The 22,812-nt window shown below is 38.8% G+C and overlaps 1 protein-coding gene across 1 annotated transcript in view; it reads right to left on the bottom strand.

Moving 5' to 3' along the window:
- myo1d (myosin 1D) overlaps nucleotides 1–21,347 on the bottom strand; it is a 98,394-nt gene extending 77,047 nt beyond the window's left edge. Inside the window, exons 1-11 of the mRNA XM_042508193.1 lie at nucleotides 21,334–21,347; nucleotides 17,560–17,768; nucleotides 16,402–16,495; nucleotides 14,563–14,728; nucleotides 14,290–14,343; nucleotides 13,803–13,898; nucleotides 13,010–13,126; nucleotides 11,425–11,628; nucleotides 10,845–10,990; nucleotides 10,324–10,438; nucleotides 10,004–10,174 (exon numbers count right to left, since the gene is read on the bottom strand). Of these exons, the coding sequence (XP_042364127.1) occupies nucleotides 10,004–10,174; nucleotides 10,324–10,438; nucleotides 10,845–10,990; nucleotides 11,425–11,628; nucleotides 13,010–13,126; nucleotides 13,803–13,898; nucleotides 14,290–14,343; nucleotides 14,563–14,728; nucleotides 16,402–16,495; nucleotides 17,560–17,768; nucleotides 21,334–21,347 (1,386 nt within the window). The remainder of the gene's footprint in view (nucleotides 1–10,003; nucleotides 10,175–10,323; nucleotides 10,439–10,844; nucleotides 10,991–11,424; nucleotides 11,629–13,009; nucleotides 13,127–13,802; nucleotides 13,899–14,289; nucleotides 14,344–14,562; nucleotides 14,729–16,401; nucleotides 16,496–17,559; nucleotides 17,769–21,333) is intronic.
- Between the last annotated feature and the right edge of the window lie 1,465 nt (nucleotides 21,348–22,812).

Here is a 22,812-nt window from a genome sequence, read left to right as displayed (position 1 = left end):
AAGAGCCAATATCAATATGTCAGCTGTACTACAGTATTTAAACTGTGGTAGCTGTATCGCATTAATATTTCTGAGTTTATTAGGCAAGTGCGAGTAAATCAATACTGTATCATGATATTTATCAATATGCACATTTGAAATTACATAAATACAAACATAGAAGAGTTTATTTATGACATCAACCGTTCTGGCATCACATGAACGCAGCATTTATGAAGTAAAAGTACAGTGCCATTGTTGTTCCCTGGCTGCAGTGATGGTGTACAGATACACAGAGTGCGAATGTAAAAGTCTGAGAAACACTGACCAATCGGAGCACACTTGGCTTTTTCGGGATGGGCCGCTAAAAGAGACAGGCCCTACTGTAGAGCATTTCAGACAGAGTGAATACAGATATATTCAGACAGACAGTGTGACAAAAATAATGTGTTTTTTAATCAAATCATGGAAATAAATTCTAGTATGAACCTAAAAATTAGCATTATATGGGACTTTTAAAAGACAAAGTCATTATATGATCCATCATTAGTCTCTCAACTAGGCAGGACAAACTCAACCATTTCCCTTATTAGTCAATTTGTAATCTCATATATGTGAAGACGGCTTTACAGCACACCCAGTTCAGCCATCCCTCTGCGCAGACTAAATGAAAAACATTGGCTGGTAAATTTCTCTCTGTTGGATCAAGATCACACATTATTTTGAAACTCCCAGTACATCAATCTGACCCTCCCTAACTCCACCTCTCTCCTGCACCTTTCCAAAAATCCTGTTTGTCACCTCCTCCTGCTCTCCAGCCTCAGGACCAAACATTGCGAGTACACGAGCCAAGAGACCTCCCGACGAGCAGCGTCTGACTGTCTCCAAACCTGTCAGGAACTCACAGTGGGTTCCACGGGAGCAAATCCAAGCAGCAGATGAGGAGATGGATTTTGGGTTTCATGCCCAGTGCACTGAGTGGCAGCTGTCAGGGTATTAAAACCTTAAGTATCGAGCTACATTCTCACCGTAAACACACGAATATATCAAAGTGTCCCCACACTGAACTGCTGGCTACTAAATCCGCTGCTTCGTGCTCACATAGGCATCAATCAGACTTCGTATGTGTCCTTGCTGCTGCCGCTGACCTTGCGCCTGCCTGCAGCTAATGAACGCAGCGATTAGCGTCACCAACACACGGCCTCTGAAAGCTTAACCATTTAACACAGACCCCCTACATGCATTAAATACATGTGGCAGCAGGCGGAGGGCACACACATCACATCCTATTAGCATGCTGCACCTGCACACGCCACGTGCTGCTCGTGAAAAGTAAATTTAGAGGCAGATGAGAAAATCAAAAAAAAAAAAGTGACAAAGGAAGTGAGGATAACAGAGAGGAGGGAGTGCCAAAGAAAAAAAAACTGAGGGAGAGGCAGGAAATGATGCTGCCAGGAAAAGAGCCACTGTGTCAGCAAATGATTAACAGTAAAAACATAGAAAAAGCACATCTGGAAAGATTAAATCAACAGGGCAGAAGGCCAGTAAGACAACATTATATATATATACACACACACACACATATATATGGGCAAAGAGAAGATTGTGACCATCCACTGTGGAACATATATGAAAGATTTTACAGCTGTATTTTTTGAGTATTTTTACACTTTACTAGAGCACAAATACTTCTTTCACTACTGAACAGAATTAGATTAAAAACTGTGTTGTACTTTATGTTTATGTTACTTTTATTCCCTTCACGAAGGACAACAGAACTAATGTGACAATAAGTTCATACTTTTAAAGAACCATTTTTGTTGTATTTTTTGCAGATTTGTGATCAGTGTTATTAAATGTGTTGTGTTTTAACCAGTGCTGCTCTAAAGTCAACTGCTATCTTCAACCTCGTGTGTTAACTTTGCAGTGCAGCTGTGCACTGAGGAAAAATCTATCACCAGGCAGCAAGATAATAAGAAAAATACAGAACATCAGCAGCCAGATTGGTCGTGGTGCAGTGACCTAAAAACAGAACAAAACACTGCATGACTCAAGTAAACAAGAGCGCAGTTTACTGTCGGTCAACAAGAGTAAAACATTTATGAAACTAGTTTAATTTCAGTGTGATTACAGTGAGGAGGCTAACAAACACAATCTGACGGAAAACAACCGGAAACTGACGGATTCAACTGCACTAACGCACAAAAAAATGACACCGAAGCGTCATCCGCAGCACATCAGAGTCTCCCTGTAGCTAAGACGTCTCTGTAAACAAGCCCGTGGCTCCCGTGCATCAAAAGCGTCTGATTAATTCATAACAAGCCTGAGAAGCCTGGAAGCCAGTAAAAAAAAGACTTTCTCATCACCAGACTGCAAAGCAACATGACATATTGAGATGTGGAAGCTCAGATTAGAAGCCACAACAGACTGCATCTCTGAGAGATCTACTTCTCTTCCTCCCCTGCTTTTGATCTATAAGGTCTTTTTTTGCAACATAGGCCTCTTCGTATGGCATGTGTGCAATTATGCTTTGTGCATTTTGAAAGCCACGTGTCATTAAAGGGACACTTTGCCAATTTTCAACCAGTTTTCCATCAAAAACAATATGAGTAGTATGTCCTGATGACCTGTAGTAAACCTTCCTCCATGTAGATATCCCCTCTGGTGAAATACTACCAAATGGTGTAATTTTCGTCATCTGGTGGTATTTCGCTGGCTCTTGGTGCTGTTACTCGAACTACAGGCTGTACTTTGTATTGCCTGCCGACCATGCCGCCACCTCAGACTCCATGAGTATACAGCTAATCAAGAGACACACTCGTCCGTCTTGCCTAAAATGTTTACAGAAACACATTTTAATAGCAAAACCCAGAAATCCGTTGGCATTTTAGCGCCTCCAGTTCCCTCGTCTCAAAGTCAGCGGGTCATTGGTTTTTTTTTTAATAAGCTTAAGAGACTCTTACATTTTGTATTATGACCTAAAGTATGTAAAATTTGAAGCTTTTTTGTGTCTTAAAAAAGACAGTTGAAAACAAGTGGCTAAATGAGACTACAGAACGTCATCATGGCAAGCCGCCGAACACTTTACAGCGGTGCCTCGCCACTTTAACGGTGGCGAGGCAACTCTTGTGTAGTGTGTTGCAGCCTGGCATTAGCGTTTTACTTCTGCCGATTGCATTTAGGCTTCAAAAATCCTGAAAGTGGTGTTCATTTGTGAAGATTATCCTACTGAACAAAACGTGCAAGTATCATTTGTTTGTTTTCTGCAATGTCCCAAAATGCAACTGAAAAATCCCACAGGAATTTGGACAAGGGTAGCGTCATCCCTGGAGCGCTCTGTGCTAAGATGCTAATGATTTTTCAGCTTTTACATTCCTCGGGCACTATTGTGTCCAAAGGACAAGGTTGCATTACTGGTCCAATGCATTCTGGTAGTTGTACGTTTTCTACCTTTTGAGCAAAAGCCAACGCCACAGGGCCTTTTTTTTGTCTAGTCACATAGAACCAATTTCAAAAGTATTTGCATCTTTCTGCTGCATATATGGCCTAGTTTTACATCAAGACTCTCTCTACTTTTTAAACGTGGGTGTGTGATTTACTGTGCACATGCAATCATGTGTTGAATGAATGAATGGATGGATGGACAGGGTGTACCGAGTAAGCACAGAGCCCAGCATCACTCAGTACAGGAAGGAAGGTGAGAACATAACGGCAGACGCACAGATTGTGTTACAGGAACATCTCCGAGAATAGATCTCTGACTCAGACTCTTCTTATGCATCTCTCCTCAATTCTCAGCAGTGACGCTCATCAATCTCTGCGCCACAGTGCAGATATTCAGTGTAAATGTTTTGTTTGTGTTTGTGGTGGCAGTGAGGAACGGATGTAAGTAAGATTCATTCTTGACACTGGAAACGGCGGCTTGACAAAACTACCTCCACTCAAGGTCTGATTGATAGTTCTTCTTGTTTCCATTCAACTATAAAAGTGGATGGGGTTGCTCGGCAACTATGTTGGACCTTGTGCATGAGATATTTTTATAGAGCTGCATTTCTTCATAACTAACTCAAGTTTGTGCTGCATCAGTTTTATAAGAGTAAGCTTGACTGCTTCAAATATTTCACTGTGGAATCCAGCTTTTTCTTAAATTAGATTGATACTTGACATTTCCACTCAGGAAGCCAATTTCTACATGAATGAAATAAATACAGAGCTTTCTTTTGAATAAAAGCTCGTGTGTGTTGCAATTCGATGTTTTTATATACCATAGACTGTATTAAATAATATGTGTAAAAACCCATTGGTTTGAGGACTCCCATGTTGAAGCCTCAAGTTTGGCGTTTTGGCCGTCACCTTCTTGGATTCTTGGGTCTGGAAGTGGCCAAATTTGGACAAGAACCTTAATGCTAGCTGCTACTTACTAAGCACAGTGCATCTGCAGCTATGGTTAAATTTAATAATGCTATGTCAAATTTTTGCTCGCACAAAACAGGCTAAAACCATTAAAAACAAAAAATATTTGAGCAAAAACTAAAACTTTTACATTTTAGAGGTTCTTTTAGTACAATCGAACACAGAACAAAATTTTTCAATTAATGTTCATGAACTGAAAACACACCTGATCAACCTGATCAATGCTGTAGTCGTGGCAGCAGCTTGTTATTGGATGCATCCACCTGTCACTCAAAACAGCCAACCTTTAATAATGGATGACATTAAGTTTAGGGAAACTGCAGTTTTTGGCACTTCCGTGCTGGAATCATTTACAGCCCTGGGGGTTGGTTTAAAAGAACTTTAAAAATGTTTTCAGGCTATAAATTTGTTTAAAAAAGCATATTTGTACAACATAGTACAATGTCTTTACAGGTCCAGTGTGTATGATTTGAGGGGGATATATTATATCATATTCATAACTATGTTTTGTTCCTTTGTAATCACTTGAAACTAATAATTGTCATGTTTCCGTAGAATGAGCCATACGGAGCAGTCGACCATGTTGTTCCCAGCTAGAGCCATACACGTTTTAACCTTTTTTGCGTCAGCACCTGTAGTTGTCCTCTTGGCACATGGGAGAAATTTCAGTTGGTTGCAATCTGCAACCTCACCACTGGATGGCTCTAAATTCCAAAAACCTTTAAAACTAATGCCTCCGATAATGTGGTATTAACATAAAGTTTCATCAGTGATAATCTTCACAAATGTATGAGTAAATCTATAACTTCTGTATGTATCAGTTAACACTCTTATATCAGCTGGGCACTGGAGCTTACGAGCTAAAAAAAATTGAGCACTTAACAATAACGACTGTTTATCAAAGCTGCATAAATTGAGTTTTTTGGCCATATGGGTGCAAGAAGACAAGCTGTATGTATCTAACACTTTATAGCTGTTATGTTGAATGCGTTAGCAGATTTGCTTATTTCACACATCCAGCAAACACTAGCTTTTATTCGGAGCTGTGTTTCTAACACTCACTCCTTTTTAACTGTTTTTGTCTCCACAAGTGTCTTTTTTATCTGCTAAAGGCTTCGCTGGGTTCACTAACTTGTTTCCAACTTTGACAGTATGCTATTTGGAATGTGCATAGTGGGTTTATTGAGGCGTTTTCACTGCAAACAGCTGCCTGCTGCTGCTGGAAATGAGAGCGAAGTTTGTGGACCAGAAAAACAAACAATAAGCTATAAAAGTCTCAAACTAGGGGAGCTGTGGTTCTGTAACTACAAGCGACCCATTTGAGCCATTGGTTATATAAAGAAATATATCTGTACAATATGATACTAAAACAGGTGCTGCAGTCATTTTTTACTATATTTCTAGCCCTCACTTTCAGTCTCCCTCTCTACACGCCTCAACCCTTTCCTCTCCCTTGATGTGCACATCTCACTTCCTCTCACATTTAATTCCCAGTCTCTTCCCTGTGCACCTCCCTTCCTCTCTCCATCTCTCTCTCTCACTTCATGTGTTTTTTTTCCAGCCTTCACACTTTCATCCTGGCAGACAGACCTGAGGAGATGTGAGCTACGAGGCTGCAGAGCCACAGTGGGTGTTTAAAGTCTGCAGGGCTGGCGTACACTTTGTACCCTCTCACAGCCTTGAAATTTTCAGAACTTTCCCAAGAGCTAATTTGCATCATGAGTGTAGGTTAGGATGTCTATTTTGGGTCACAATAATATACAGAGAGAGTATTTCTTTCTTTTTTTTCTCTTTGGTTTAATGTAATTCAAAAATCTCAAGGCTCGACTGCACTACACTACACCAACTCATAATGTGATGGAAAGCAATAAAAATAAAGACTCTACACCTGAGAAGAGCAATAATGGTAAACCAGCACCAGCACACAAAAGTAAATCTTTGCAAATGCTTGAAATGAGATCCAATACATCAAACAGTGTTTGGAGAAACACTGATTTACAATAATTTCACACAAATTACAATAACAGGTGCATTCAGAATATCAAAGGGTAAAAAAGACTGCAGATATTACTTTGACCACTAAGGGGCGCTGATAACAAACAGAAAATCTAAATTAGACGTGACAGATCCCCTGCTACATCTTTTCAATTAATGTCCATATGGGACTGTTACTCACCATCATAATTAATCAACCTAATATCAATCAATGTCTAATATACATGAGTCCACAGACAATAATCAATCACCATGAACCACAAAAACATGAACATTAAGTTCAAGGTTTTATTCAGCCCATGAGCCTCTAATGTGCTCGTACAGTGAGCCATCTCTGATGCTCAGACTGCTCTAATGAATTTTCAGAAAGGTAACATAACTATATGCATATAATCTGCTTTTTTTTTTTTTTTTTTTACAATAACTGTAATTAGTAGCCTATCTTAAGTTAAAATGGCTAGGATTGAAGTCCTTTTATTATTCCCAAGATTTTTGTTTAAAGGCTATATCTGCAAGCATATACATATATGCTTGCAGATATAGTATATATATATATATATATATATATATATATATATATATATATATATATATATATATGTGTGTGTATATAATTTTTTGAGAGAAGAGACTGGCATATCGATACCACTGTATTTATAAAATCATTGTATTTTATTTATTAATTAATGATTATATTGTTTTTTTAAATGTATGTAGTATTTATTTATTGATTTATTGTGGTATTTATTTGTTAATCAATTAATCATAATACTTAATTTTTGGTGTATTGTACTATTTTTAAGTAATGCATTTATTGTATGAACTATTTCGTTATTGTAAAATTTACTAATTTATTGTGGAATTTATTTATTAACCATTAAACCAATTTTCCTTAAATGTAATTAAATTTAATTGCTAATTTATTGCACTATTTATCTATTGTTTTATTTATTCATTTATTTATCTTAAAACCTATTCTAATCATAATTTATTCATTTACTGTAATGTTACTTTGTGTTCTATTTTTATTTTTTTATTGCCATGTATTTTACCTGTACTTGTCTACCTGGTTTAAGTTGGTCTCGTGCAAATCCACTGAAAATATAATGTTCAAAATAACTACAACTTTTTCTGTGGCACCCACATTAGTAATAATATACGCTGACATATCTTCATAGGAGAAGCTGACAACATTGTTGACATACTGTGTATAAAAAAACACTTCAAGATGCCCTTTTAACTGCTTACCACATGCAACCACATCACAGTGCATTTTAACCCATTTATTAGTGTGTATGTGGTGCTTATAGATAATAAATGGCCCAGTAATTCATCAGTTTTCTTTCTCTTAAACACATTAATTTCATTACAGACTGACGACAATAGTAGCAATATGGAAGCTTCAAATGAACAATGAGCAAATGAACTTTCATGAGTGTTAATTTAAATGTAAAAACACACTGTCTATTCCTCCCAAATATACCCCGGAGATCCACTCAAGCCCCCCAACTACTCACACTACTTCCTTAGAAAGTCCATTATGTGAATGTTGCCTGGCAACAGGACTCCAGACTGTACCGAAAAAGAAAAAAAAGGATCTCTGGCTAATATTGATTCATACTAATATTGGCCCCCGGATGTAACAGTTGGATCACTGTAACCATCGTCTCACCAGTCTTTAAAAGTCAAGGGGAGTAAGGTCAGGGAGCAGCAGAAGGGCGACAGCAGGGAGCACATTGACTCCAAGATGATGGGCGTAAAGGGGAGCGTCACGGATCAATACGCCCTGCAGCACAATCTTTGCTTCATCTTGACTCAACCACGATTTATTCACAGTTCCTGTGGCATTGTGTGCTTTATTCACCATGACCTTTAATGTTTCTGCTCAATATTTTTCTTTGCATCCCACAGGAACATGCAGTTTACAGGCAGCCTCCCTCTTTGCCTGTTGCTTTAAGTATTTTTTTCTACGGTACACGGACCAGAAATGTACAGTATGCACATGTTTTTCTTTCCACTGCATCACCGTCTCCCTCTCTTCGCCCCAGTTCTCGGCTCCGTTCTCCTCATAAATTTGTAAATATGTTCCCTTTCACCTTCCTCCCTCCCTCTTGCCTCCAACACCCATCACAAACACAGCTCCAGCTCTGTACGCTCCCATTGGCTAACAGTGACATCACTTTGTACAAAGTGTTGAGTCAGACTCGGACAGCTCCTCTCTCTGACAGCTGATGCCCCCTTGTGTTCGCACAGAAAACTGCAGTCATTTAAAAAAAACAACAGCTGTGGTTTTTAGTCAGCTTATCAGCTGTTCAACATCTGCAGAGGAACTGACCCCAGATCAGCAACGACAAACAACTTTCCCCCTCTCCGAGTCATCTGATCCCGAACAGAAACTGTGGACGTTGGAGGAGCAAACTGACTCATGTTCTGTCTGACCGTACGGACCATTACAGTGAATTAGACGGCGAGCTTTCCTGATTATCAAAACTAACAGGCTCATGTTCAGGCTCTAATGGTTACTTACTGCACGGTGTAATCTGCCCTCTGCTGTTCTCAGGTTACTACAGCGACACGCTGCACCGCCAGGATCCCATTTACTGCCTGATGTTTATTTTAAAGTTTGTTTGTTTTGCTTTTTTAATTATTAGTGCAAATTATGGCCAGGAATGTGTGATAAAATCACTGGTCATGAACTCATTTCTCATCTCATTTTCCTTGTTATACATTTTTGCCTCAGACCTATTGACCTAATTCTACTTTAATTTTTTTTTTCTGGCCTTAATTTGGCATTATTGTTTGGCTCTTACACTTACGTTGCCTCTGAAAGAAACACTTCTATCTTGCTATTTTGCTATCCCTTTGCTGCTGCAATGTTGGAAATTTCCCCACTGTGGGACCAATAAAGGATTATCTTATCTTATCTTCTTTCTTCTGCTTTGTCTTGTTTTCAAAGCACATTGTAAACTTTGTTATTATCATCATTCAATGTCGAAATGCACAGAATTGATACTGCAGCTGCAAAAAATGATTATTTTTAATTCTAGGTAAATCTGCTGATTATATGAAGATCAACTGATTAATCATATGATCTATAAAATATGGAAAACTTGTGAAATGCCAGCTATAATTTCTTTTTTTGTCTGACAACCAGTGCAAATGCCAAATATATATTCAGGACAGATGGAAAATTCTAACATTTGAGAAGCTAGAACCATGAACTGATTGGCATTTTTGTTTGAAAAATAACTTACCAGAATATTTGGCCTATAACTTTCTGTCAGATGACTAGCTCTGATCAAGAAACTGATGTTAACTGAATTTGTCTGTTTTCAGAAGTTCAAAAATTATTGCACATTTTATGTAATTAAGTCAACTATGCATCATTGTGCAAATTAAAAAAAGAATTTAGTAAATATGTATTTAAGACATTTTAAGGACCGACAGCCACCCTGACGATGTGCCACACAGATTACAGACCAGAATCAAACTCATCAAATATGAACGCTGGACAGCATTTTTGACTTCAGTCAAAGCAGCAGAAAACGTGCAGCTCAGGTCATGTACTCTCCACATGTCAAAATATCAAGTCAGATTTGGGTGTAATGATTCCTACCTTGCGGCTGGTGTAGTGGGCGTGTTTGGCCAGCTTGCCATTGAGTCCTTGGAGGAAAACCTCATCTGTGACTTTGCCCACATTCATACAGGCTTCATCCAGCACAGAGAAGATGCCTTTATGCTGCTGCTCCACCAAATCCACAATTATCTGGTTATTGAAGTAATCAATCTATTGCAGAGGATAAAAAAAGACACTGTGTTAAGATGACAGAAATATATCAAAATGTCTAAGTAATTCTTTGAAATCTTTGTGATGCTAAAAAGTCAAAGCTCAAAGATTAAAATGAAAACCTGGAAACATAAAATAGTCGTTTTTACATGTTTCCAGGGGATGCCCTCTCGTTGATACTCTTCCTGTTCCTGCTTCAGCACCAGCTGGATGAAAAGCTGCTGCAGCTTTTCATTACAGTAGTTGATGCAGAACTGTTCAAAGCTGCAGAAACACAGGAGATTGAATGCTGTGTTAAAGTTTTGGATGCAGACATTTACTCGAACTATATAGAATCCTTGTAATTCATGATGTGTTACAATGAGGCTTGTGCAGTATAAAGGTATTAAGTTAATCTGGGGTATTTAGAAATTCCTAAAGTATGATTTTCAATACTGTAAAAAAAATATATATATATATATGATGCTCCAATGACTTTCATAAATACCGTTATATACCGTATATCAATTAGATGCCAGGAAGGTATGAAAAAACAGATACCACCCAAGCCTAGTTAAAACCAATAAATTAAAATGTCAAATATGGAAAATAATATAACAAATATTTTATATAAAGATGCAGATGTTTTGATGCTTTTTTTTACTGGCGGGAAATTAAGTCTAATCCACACCTGTTGTTCTGGAAAATCTCAAATCCATAGATGTCCAGCACCCCGATGACGGTGTTCTTCCCGTGGACTCTGGCGTCGTAGTTTTTCACCTCGATGATGTCATTGATTCGTCCCACAATCCAGCAGAAGAGGCGCTCGTACATGGCCTGAGGAGGAGGAAATATTTAAAGTGGTTATTAGACTAATTGGCTGCTAGCTGGTGAGCAAGTGCGTTGCTCAAAGGCACAGAGCACAGAGCAGTGTAGCACAGACGGGTCTCAGAAAGAGAAATGTCACCGTGTCAGTGAGTCAGACTTTTGTTCGCGGCCCACAGCGCTGGTTTAAAAACTGCCTACATATCTCTTCCTCCACAGTCTCCAGCCTCTGTCTGGTGTCATAACATTGTGACTCATGCTTGTGTGAATCAGTGTGAATTGTGGTAAAAATATCGCCGAGCACAAAGTGAAATGTCACAACCTTCCAGGCGTCAGCTGGCCAGTGTTGTTTTGTTTCTTTTTTTTTTGTGCAGCCCGCTACACAGAAAGTGCTCCGTCTAACAGACGACCGACAACGTGTAATTTTCTATCATCACAACATTAACCTTGGCGAGAGCGTCCCGTCCGTAGCTGGCCTCTTGTGCCGTGTGCTGCTTTTCGATGACGTCTCGTCCTGTGGCCACGGTGCGGTAGAGCAACGCCTTCTCCACGTTTTCTTCTTTGGTGGACAGCAGCTCCCGAATAACAGACACCAGCTTTGTGTTCTCTATCAAAGTCACATCACCGTCCACCCCGAATGTCATGTTGCCCTGGAAGAGAAGCCAGATAGACCGGACGATTCACCTCAAATAAAAATAACTTCATTTAATGTACTATTCACTCTGTCACAGCCGACTGTGAACCCTCATCAGCTGATTTGTTCATCGTTTAAAGCAAATATTAAGATCGCTAACGCCATCATGCAGGTGGTTTGAATCTTTGCATAAACCAAAATAAATTTTGATTTTTGATTGGATTCATTTCTAACACCCTTAAAAGAACAAGCGGTTACCGACAATGAATGAATTTCAAACATGTAATAAAGAAAATAGAGAAATTATTTCAAAAACAAGCAGACAGACAGAAAAAAGTAATATTTACAAACAATAAAAAGGCAAAAGAAATTGTCAAACACTTGATGACTTGGGTTACATATTCCAAAAGAAGTGAGGAGAAGTACAACCTTATTTAATCCCAGCCCGTCTTCATAAGTCACTGAATTTTGATTTTTCAGCTTCCTTATTAATTCAAACCTTTATTCTAATTAACTAAACATATATGCATTCACGCACATACCCAAAATCAAATATCTACAGTTTTAAATTATGATTTACAGAAAAAAGAGGAAGATAAACAAGTAAAAAAATAAATATTAAGAAACCGAATAAGTTAACAGTAACCTCTGTAAACACCTGAACAATTTTTGAATATTTCCTGGTAGCAGGTTATTTTTGGCCCTAAACATTTGACTGGAAGAGCATGATTTGTGTATAAACTAATAGACCTGGGATGCATTACAGATCTTGAACGAAATGAAAATTAAATACAAATGTTATCAAGTGAAGCATGTTATGTTTGTGAAAGTAGATTTATATTTGTTAAAAGAGCACCAGCATATGCTGCTGATGAATAATTTTAAAGAACATAATAGTTTTGCTCCTTGTCAATTAAAAAAGTAAAAAGTATTCAAATACTTAATCGGCTTATTCCCCAATAAATCTCGCTTGCAGCTTTTATTTGGCTTCATTTTTGCGCAGTGTGGAAAGTAATGGAGACGTGTCATCCATCTTTATATACGGTCTATGAACTAAACTGTGTTTGAGCTCTATTTCCTCTATAATAGGTAATAAATCACATTATTTTTAACATGAAACATCCTTGGAAATTCTCAGGAAATTATAGATCTGTTAAAAAAAAACTTTTACCCTCATATTACTGCTTCTGTCTGGACAGCCTACTCAGTGAAAAAAAGAAACAAAAAGTAAACAAACAGGTGCATTTTCTAATCCTCACTCTCTATCTTGGCAAGAATTCGGGTCCGCTTTGCCAACATGGCGCTCATTCATCTAAAATCTACACACAGTATCTCCCGTATTGGGACACAGCTGGCGCGGGTAAATGGGGAGGGATTTTGATATTATCGAGTATTACCAGATGTAGGATGGTGGCGAGGATCTTGTAAACAGTCTGAATCTCGTCCCCTGTGAAGCCGATCACTTTCATGGCGTCGGCCACGGCTTTAAAATCAGCTCCATCATTGATAGAAGACTAAAAAGAAAAGAGAAGGATAGCAACAAATTATTGAAAGAAAGTTAAAGTTCAATCATTAAGCAAGCTTTCAAAGCAAGATTTTCAACATTTTATTTTTAAAAATAGGACATTTTGTTGGTTTTTCCTGCTGTGTTTTGTCCCGGAGTCACAGCCTCTCCCTGTCTCTTCTAATTAATCCAGCTGGGATATCAAATTTCCACAGTTAATTAAATTACAAACTGGTGCTGAACTGTGATGCTTCGCTGTAAAATCGGAGCCGCTGAGGCACACGGAGTACAAACCGCCGCCTCAGCTGTTTGTTCGTATTGTGCTCCATGACATCAGGCTGTTTGCTGCTGTCAAGTGGTTTTGTTCCGACTCATTAAGCTCGTGCAAAGACGTCGACTCGCAGCAGAGGTCTAAATAGAAAACACGCCTCTGCACAATAACACAGAGATGACAATGGCTTAAATACCTTCTCTGTGTGTGATACTTTACACTCTTACCCCAAATATTGTGTGGTTTGCTTTAAAAACACGTTAACGTGCGGTGAGGAAACATCTGTAAGTCGTGCACTTGATGCATTTATCTGTCTGCAAACAAACTTCACATCTGAAGCTCTCTAAGACTTTTATTTTAAGAGTTTTTCATTCTTTTCTTTTTGTTTTGTATGTGTCTGAATCGTAAAAACCACCTTAATTTGGCCTCCAACTTTGATGTAGTTGTAAGCTGTCGGGTCCTTCTGGATGTGAAGCGAGCGTAACAGGGAATCTGGAGCTCCTCTGAGCAGCTGAAAGAGGAGCAAACACACACAAGCTTCACTAACGACACATCAAACAGGCATTTTGTTGTGTTTTTGCATCACCACATGGTTACTATGCAGTGCAAACTACTACCAAATGTAATGTTTACTCACACATAATGTACACAACGCAGGCTTTGTCATTAACATGCACATCATGTTTGTGTTTAATGCATCTACACATCCAATACAAACTGTGGCCTCGTTTTCATCTCCCGAAAGTCCTACGCAGAGGAACAAAAGGCCTTTTGATGCTGCATGGATTCGACTTCAGTCTTTCATGCGCTTAACAAACACATGCACGCACACACACACAGACACACAATGCACACACGATATCTTTGCATGCAAACACACAGGTGCACACACAAACATTTACCTGGTAGAAAGAATGAAAGCTCCTCTCTCCTTCCTGTTGGAAAATAACTCTGGACTGTTGGGAGAAAAAAAAGCAGCGTGTGAAATAACAACTGTGCTTAAGCTACTTCCCTGAGCAACAAAGAGGTCAACATTCAGCTTTTTGAATGCAAAATATCGATTCCAAATGTTTTTAGTTTGCTGTGACCCTTCGAGGTGAGTGCCAAAGCCTGTTCATGTTTTTTTTGGGTGATTTGAACACGAGTGGACAGTGAGACACATCCTTTTCCTTTACCTTTTCCAGCAGGTAGTTGTTGATGTGGCCTCCGATGGGATCTCCCTTGAAGTCAAAGTTGATGTCCATGTATTTGCCGAAGCGGCTGGAGTTGTCGTTGCGGTTGGTCTTGGCGTTGCCGAAGGCCTCCAAGACACAGTTGGATTTAAGCAGCATGTTTTTCACCCTGTGAGGAGGCGAGATGATATCACAGGTAAAGAGGTCGACTCAGTACTTTAAGCACCAGCGGACTCCATCTGCAGACCCACATGTGTCACTGCGGCCCCCCTCTGTTCTTTTTAGTGTTTTAGATCAGTAAATATCAGTTAACACATTCAACATATAAAGTTGATAAGATGATGGTAAGCCAGTGTTGTGTTTCTAGCTTCTTGTGCTGCCCCCAAACACAAGTATTTCACAAGTATTCTAAGCTTTTAACTAGTTGAATTAACTGTTTTAGTTTTCAGAAAAAAGAGAAAGGCAATGACCGATTTGACAAGATTTAGAAAATTCTTTCTTTCTTATATATCTTTGCAGAGTTATTGTAAATTTTTGGCATTTTTTTCACGTAATTTCCTTTGCCATTTTTTTTTACTTTCCTATTGTTTTTCTTTGTTTTGTTTGTTTAATTGTTGTCGTGGTTTTGCTCATTTTAAGCTAATTTTGTACACTTTACTAATTTCTTGCCAATTTTTCAGATCATATCTTCTGAATTTGCTCATTGTCTTCTTCACATGTTTTGAAGGAAATCAAGCCTATTAGCTCAGGTTTCAAAGGGTTAAAGTAACATTTACAGAACCACATGTCCAAAACCTGGCCAAACCACAGACAGATGTGTCTTCTCTGTGATATTTGGCTGAACCGGTCTTCCCCTCAGGTCATGATTTGACCAGACACAGCTGGAGTTTTTCAATATGTGTTTCCATTTACAAGCAGCACCAGTTTCCCCTGACAGCCACGAACAACAGGACAGGAAGAGCAGCAATCAGAGCTGATCGAGACCTCAAAGATAACAGACAGTAACCTGCAGGGAGCAGTCAGGACTAGATATCGCCGAGTGGAAAATACTGGCCGATTCCTGATTTATCGTTCACAATGTCTATGTGGGACTTCAGCACTGTGCCTGCACAATGACCCCCGTCTACATCATTTAACCCTTTGAAACCTGAGAAAATTGGCATGATTTCTGTCATAAATATGGGTATTTAGTGTGTGTACATTTGCACCCTGTATGTTCTCCTTCTATTTTCTGACCTTCAAATCTATTTCTTGCACTAATCTCTGACCTACATTTTCTTTACAGAGCTTATCATTTTCAACACCCTTAAAGAAAACCATTCAGTAAAATGATGCAACTTCTCTGCTTTGATGGGTGTCGGCTGTTCTCTCTGTTATCGCATTATGACTGTGGTCTAAAGCCTCACTGAGCTCTTATATCTCACTGTGATCTCAGAGACTTTGACTACCGACAGTATTAATATCTGGAATATGACAATGACTAACTTCTAACTACAATAGCTGTGATAAAATTATAAAAGGTGACCTAGAAAATAGATCATGAATAATGAGCTCTTAAGTTTCTTTTTTAACAGACATTTTCTTGTTTCTTGTTTGTCCACAGTCTAGTGGACTTTGACGCAATTTCCTCCTAATATTAAAATATGAAGTATGACTGGGTCTTTGTGATGAAATTTCCAGAGTATTTGTTGTTTGTTTGTTTGTTGTTTGTGCAGCAGGAGCAATGACGCACAAAAACTGCAAACCAAGAACCCACAGAAAAACTCCTCCCTCTCTGTCTGGTAAAATGTGCAGGTTAGTAACTAACCCAAATCTGTGTGCACAGCTTGTGCAGCAGCTCACCTTTCAACTTCAGCCCTCTGATTGGGATTGGTGATAGCAGCAATGTATTGCATTATGTACTTGCTGGCTTCTGTCTTTCCTGCTCCACTTTCCCCTGCAATAAAAAAGAACAACACAGAGAAAAGAGTCTTTAAAAAATGACAATTCATTTTGACCTTCCTTGCAAATTAAACCAAAAAGTGATTTAAACAACTGCATTTAGTTTATGTTATCATTTAAAAGTTGGTAGATTTTGGGATAGACCAATAATCGAGCCTGAAGTTTCTCATTTAAAAATATTTCAGTCCATCTCACTTATTTTTTTTTAATCTTTGAGCGTCATTATTAGACCACAAATTATAATCTGTCTTGGTAGGGGATTCATGACATTTGTTTAGGCATTTACTTTCTATTTGCATTTGTTTTCATATAGATATTTACCGCCTGTTTGCATTTTACATTTAATCTTCTGCTTGAATTTCATATTTTATATTTACCATTTTCCTTATTCATACTTCACACATTTTACTCTTAATCACCTTCTAAAACAAGAAATTAAGAAAAGAAAGAAAGAAATTACCCCAAAATTAGCAAAAACAATTGTAAAAAGTACAAGACATATACTTAAAAATAAGCAAATAAACAGAAAATAAATTAACAAGGAAATAAGCTGGAAAGATTTGCTTCAGAGTAATAAGAGGAAAGCAAGACATTTTTTCAGGGTTCTTGGAGTCTGAATGCAGCACACGAAAAATCGTGTCAAGGTTTCAAAGAGTGAGAAGAGAATCTATCCATCCATATATATGCATGATATGAGGATTTTGAAGGGGCTCAGTTCCTCGTCTGACCACTGAGTGGTGCTTCACCCTCTGCGTGGTTTCTCCACACCTACACACAGCTTGTGACCACAAGAAATATTTGTTTTAGAAAACATATTATTTTTCAACAGCAACTATGTAAATATTTTTCTCTCTCCTCCAAAACATCTATCAGGAGAAGAAACATCAGCAGGAAACACTGAATCATTACAGCTGAATTTTATATTTACATCACTTGGAAACAGGGCAAAAACAGGGCTAAAAAAATGTGTAGTTAAATGTGAATTGTACAAGCAGAGAGTAAAAGCAGCTGTGGTGCTCTTTCTTTGTGTGGCCCCTGCAGGGGGGCTTCCCGTGTTACCTGAGATGACAATACAAGTGTCTTTGTTCCTCCTCTTCATGGCTTTGTAAGCGGCGTCTGCGATGGCGAAGAGGTGGGGCGGCCTCTCGTACAGCTCGCGGCCCTTGTACTGCTCTATGGTGTCGCGGCCGTAGATGTTCATGGCACGGTAAGGGTTAACGGACACTACCACCTCTCCGATGTAGGTGTAGATCCTCCCCTTCTCAAACCTGAGGACACAAAAAAGGCCATTTAGGAAAAAAAATTCCTTTGATTTGTTTTTGATCATTTACCACAATGACTCAGGAATATTCTGCATTTTAAGCTGTTGTGCATTATCGTGTTTAAGCAGATAAAAACATCAAAGTTCTGAAACAAAACACTCACTTTCTTTATTTATAGGTCTGCTGTCATAGAATGAAAAGAATAAACAATTCTGCCCAAGTTCAGTTCAGTGTCTCGCAATATTTTGGACTTCATACATTCAAAGATTATTCAAAGTTTGTTTGTTTATTTCAGAGCACAAAAATTGAGACACAAAGTCCTTCTCTCATTAAAGAAACTGTTTTCCACTAAATGAATAAGCATACTTTCTAAACTTCAGAGATGTCAGATGTTGTTGAGATATGAGATTGGTACCAGTTTTCTCATCAACTCCCGGAGCGTAAATAAGTGCATTTTCAAGAATACAAAATAACTCAGTGAAACAGCATAAGTATCCATTTAGAGTCCTGCAAAGTCAAGTATCAAATAAGTAACAAGAAATCACTGGAAAAAAAATCACAATTATTACAGAATCTCAATAACACAAAAAAAGCAGCCACCACAGTATATCAATAAATGCTATTAATAAACCATAAAAACCAAACAATAAAAGAGCAGCTAAGATAAACCCAAGTCTTGCAACAGAGCTTTGAGACGGCCTGGAGAAACCCACGAGTGCAGCTTTGGGTCTCTCTGCAGAGGATTTCACATACATGGAGCTGCACACATAAAGGCTCTTTTGCCAAACTGTACAAACCTGAGGTATAAAAAATTAAGAATGTCCAACTGAAAAGCATCCAAAATATTAAACTCTATATAGTAAAAAAAGACAAGAATAGTCAGATACTCATATTGAACAGCCGACTCTGATCCGACTGAGTGTTACTGCTGCAGGACACAATATTTTAGACAACAATGTTCTTCCGATTCTGTGTTAACAGTTTGTGTTTCTCTTTCCTGTTTTCACATAACAATGAACCCCCGTCCACAAAGCCAGCTCCATAAAGAAACTGTTCTCCAGTTTGGTGTGTTTCCCTGACCTGAACTCCAACCAACATCTCAACTAAGGTTTGACTTCACTGATGCTCTAAATGTAAACTAACCTGCAGCCGAGTTCCAAAATACGAAAGCCAGAAAAGCAGAAGAGTGGAGGCTGTTAGGGCAGATTGATGCTCGTAGTTTCAGAATGAGATCAGCAATAACACCTGTCTGCATGTGTACGGTATGCAGCTAAATTTATGTCTTAAATTCATATTAAATGTATGTATTTTATATTTTGCCCAAATTTTGGTTGCAAATTTGTTAAGCTCTGTATAAGTGAGCACTTCTCATTGCCCAAGACCCAGTTTTCTGTACATTTTTAAATATTCCTCTCTCTCTTTTAAAACTAATTTTCAGATAATTCTCTTGTCACCTTTTGCTAATTTCTTGTAACAATTTGTGGTACATGTCTTGCCAAGTTGCTCATTGCCTTATTAGCCATGTTTCCAAAAGAAATCGAGCCAATTCGCTCTGGTTTCAAAGGTTCAAATGTATGTCCGAAGGCATCTGAACGAAAGAAAACTGATGTCGTTTCGGGTTTGAAAGGTTTAATCAGCATCTTGATATGCCACCATCTGTCAGGATGATGGATTATGTGAGAAAAGGAGAAGTGCTCAAAACACACATTTTAACAAATGTTCGGCCAAAATTTGAAAGATATATATTTATGCCTGAAAAAAGTGTTAAAGCTTTACCTTTAACCTTTAAAAAACAAAAGCAAAAACAAAAATATTAACTCTGAAACCATTATTGTTTTTGTTCAGTGTAATATCATTCAAATGTTGTGGTGTCCTCATACTTTTAAAGATATACTGCAGCTCTTTCTCACTTTCCCTCACTTACACAATCTTTTAATCTCTCTCTCTCTCCGCTCCAGGCCGCCTGCCTGACTTCCTTCCTCTCCAAAGACGACTAAGATCCCCGTTTCTCTCGACATAAGAATGGCCTCTTTCTTCACAGCTGCCAAACCTCTGCTGCCGCCTCCCAAACAAGGCCAAAACCATATTATTCCAAAACAATCCAAATAGCCCCGCAAATTAATACGCATTTTTATTGTGGGTTTGAAGCAGTTGCCAGATAAAATCAATCAAGCTCTCATATTTGTTTTAAGACTTGCCAGATTTTGAGATATTATTTCTTTAAATTAAAATGCAGACTCGCCGGTGGAACGGTAGATCAAGCGCTGGAGACTGTTGTGCAACGAGTGCGATATTTGTCAACCTAAAGGGCCTTCAGCATCAGAACATTCAGGCAACATTCATGACTCTCTTCTGGTTTATCAGTGTTTTCTAGACCTTGCTTTATTTTTAAATGGATATGAGCTGTGGCCTTTTAAACTTTCCTTTTCTGAGGCAGGCGGACTAATACTGCCTAAATTTCTTTGTATGTCTAAAACAGTAACTCGCAGGTGTGTGTGTGTTCTGTTGCTAGACAACACAGAAATGGCTTAACTCAGTCAATGACCCTGTTAATAATTGTTGAGTAAAATGATCATTCAGTAGTATCACAAACACTGAAATGGCATTCATACACTGTTAAAAAAAAAAAAAAAATTATCCGAATGTCTACCCAATTAGAGAACACTCAAATAGACAAATATTTGGGTCCAGCCCTACAGAGCAGGGCAATGTGAACGGCTTTCAGACCACCATAAAATGATAATTATCTAGTTGGAACTGAGCACATTTAAAAGTGAAAAGCTGGATGAAAAAACTTCAAACAACCATCTATCAGTGCCACACGTGCACTCTTCAAATGCTTTTACGATTTGAAATAAGCAGGTCTGCTATAATTTCTCAAAGCGCAAACATGCTGGTACTCCAGAAAAAGACCCATTGTGCCGACAGGAGGCTGCTGTGTGCCCGCTCCATTGTTCAGACGTCAATCGGAGGTCTTTGTCCGAGACGTCTCCCCCTACATGGGCCAACACGGCGAGCTGCCCACTTAACGCACATGTACAATAGCTTCTGGAGGATCGTCAACAATGGTTTATATGATGGGGGGGGGGTATCTGAAGTCCCAGCTGGGTATGAATAGAAAGAAGGTAATAGGGTCCCCGTCCATACAGGTGTTTCCCATACTGGACACTGAGCTGGATCCAAAAAGAGGTTTATAAAGAACCACCAACCTGAACAATATGACTCACAACAACTTGTTGACACTGTCTAAATGCAACATATGTGAATATTTCACTGATACTGAGGTATGTTCGAAGTCATAAGGTCCATGAATCAGCTGAAGGTGATTCAAAACACACTGACTTTGACTCTACTCCACAGATATCACTTATTGTAAGATTTAAGAAATTGCCTGATTCTTTTTTAAAAAATGACACAGAGTTCACGCAAACTACTGACCTCATTCAAGCATAAGTCAAGAGAACATTTGTATAAACATTATCATTGGGAGTGTCAGTCTGGCGATGTGGTTTTCATTTTCCCACCCAATAACAAAACATTACACACTGGACAAACAAACCACAAATCAAACCATCCGACCGACATCACCGCGACTCTTTGTGAAGCTTTACAACAACACAGACACAGTCGAAATCAGTGAAAGGCCCCGAAGTGCCCTGCTGGTTTTTCCCCACCTCTCAGTTTATAAATAGCATCTGCGAGTCATGTTTGCAAAGACAAGAATCAATCAGTTGGATCGTGTCGACTGAGACACGGGGTCAGCTGATCCATCTGTTCCACTCTCATTTAGGAGGATTTAAATGGACACGCAGGACAGAGATTAGAGAACCTTATGGACCGTGATAAAATAAATCTATTTATAGTGACATGGATGCTGAATCAGATTTAAGTTTGGTAACATCTGATTGTTTTTTCAGGCTGAATCTGAAGCTACAGGTTAAATGAAATACATAAAACTATAAGGGAGGGTTGACAGTCTCTAAATTGTCAGGTGGAAAAGCACAACTCGGTCCACATCGCTCTCCATCTCCCCTTCATCTCTCTGTCCGTCCAGCTGTGAGGGGAAGTGTGTCTGAACTGGTCTGACCCACAGCCGTGTGATCTATTTCCAAAAGGACCCCTCCCAAAAGCTGCCAGGAAATAGGAGACAGACAGGCGGATAGACAGAGACACAGAGAAGAGAAAAAATGGAGGAAGAAACATTATGTGCGCAGGCAGCAATCACAAATTGTGAAAACTCGTTTGTGTGTAGTCAGACTTTGACAAAGGGATGCACTACTGCGCAGCTTTGAATCTGCCAAAAAAGAAACATCACAAACACCAAAAACAACAGGGTCTAAGACAGTTGACAAGAAAATGGAATAACTGATCATAATCAGCTTTACTGAGCTACTGAGCCTCAACTAATCCTTTTGTTTTACATCAGCTGTCACTCAGGTGTTTTTACTGGCCAAGCTTTCACGCACAGCGACGCAGAGTTAAACTGTCGTTAACTCAGCTCTCTGCCTCTCCTCCACACACATAAATAACAGAAAAATTGTGTTTTTTTAAATGTGATTTACTGAAGTTTCGAGCACTAATTTCACTTTCTTGCACCTTAATGTTGTCACCGTTGCATGGTGTTTCATCGCAAATGGAGGAGAGATAATAGTGATCTGTCGCACTCATCACGCCACTGCAAGTGCAATAAAAGCTCAACAAGCAAAAGCCAGCAACCCCTCGATTCCACCAGCAGCATGTCAATGGCATTACGTCTGTGACGCTGTTCCATCCTCCATGCAACTCCATCCCATCAGAAGCGTCTTCAAGCGTTTCAGGAGCAAAGCGTCTGGCCAACTACTACTGCAGATTTGCTGAGATTGGATTGTGCTTATTTTGTCATTTTCCCTTGATTTTGTGGTCTTTTTTTACTTGAGGGCTACATATATAAATATTTTCCTTTTTTGTATGTTAAAATTCTGTTTACTGATGTTTTTACCCACTTTGTTGTGCTACAGCCTACAGTCCAGCCAGGAACCGATTACATCAGAGAACTCTGGCTGCACTTTCA

Source organism: Plectropomus leopardus, chromosome 19, assembly GCF_008729295.1.
Source record: "Plectropomus leopardus isolate mb chromosome 19, YSFRI_Pleo_2.0, whole genome shotgun sequence".
Lineage (NCBI taxonomy): Eukaryota > Metazoa > Chordata > Actinopteri > Perciformes > Serranidae > Plectropomus > Plectropomus leopardus.
Note: the sequence above shows the minus strand (reverse complement) of the source record. Positions and strands in the feature narration are given on the sequence as shown.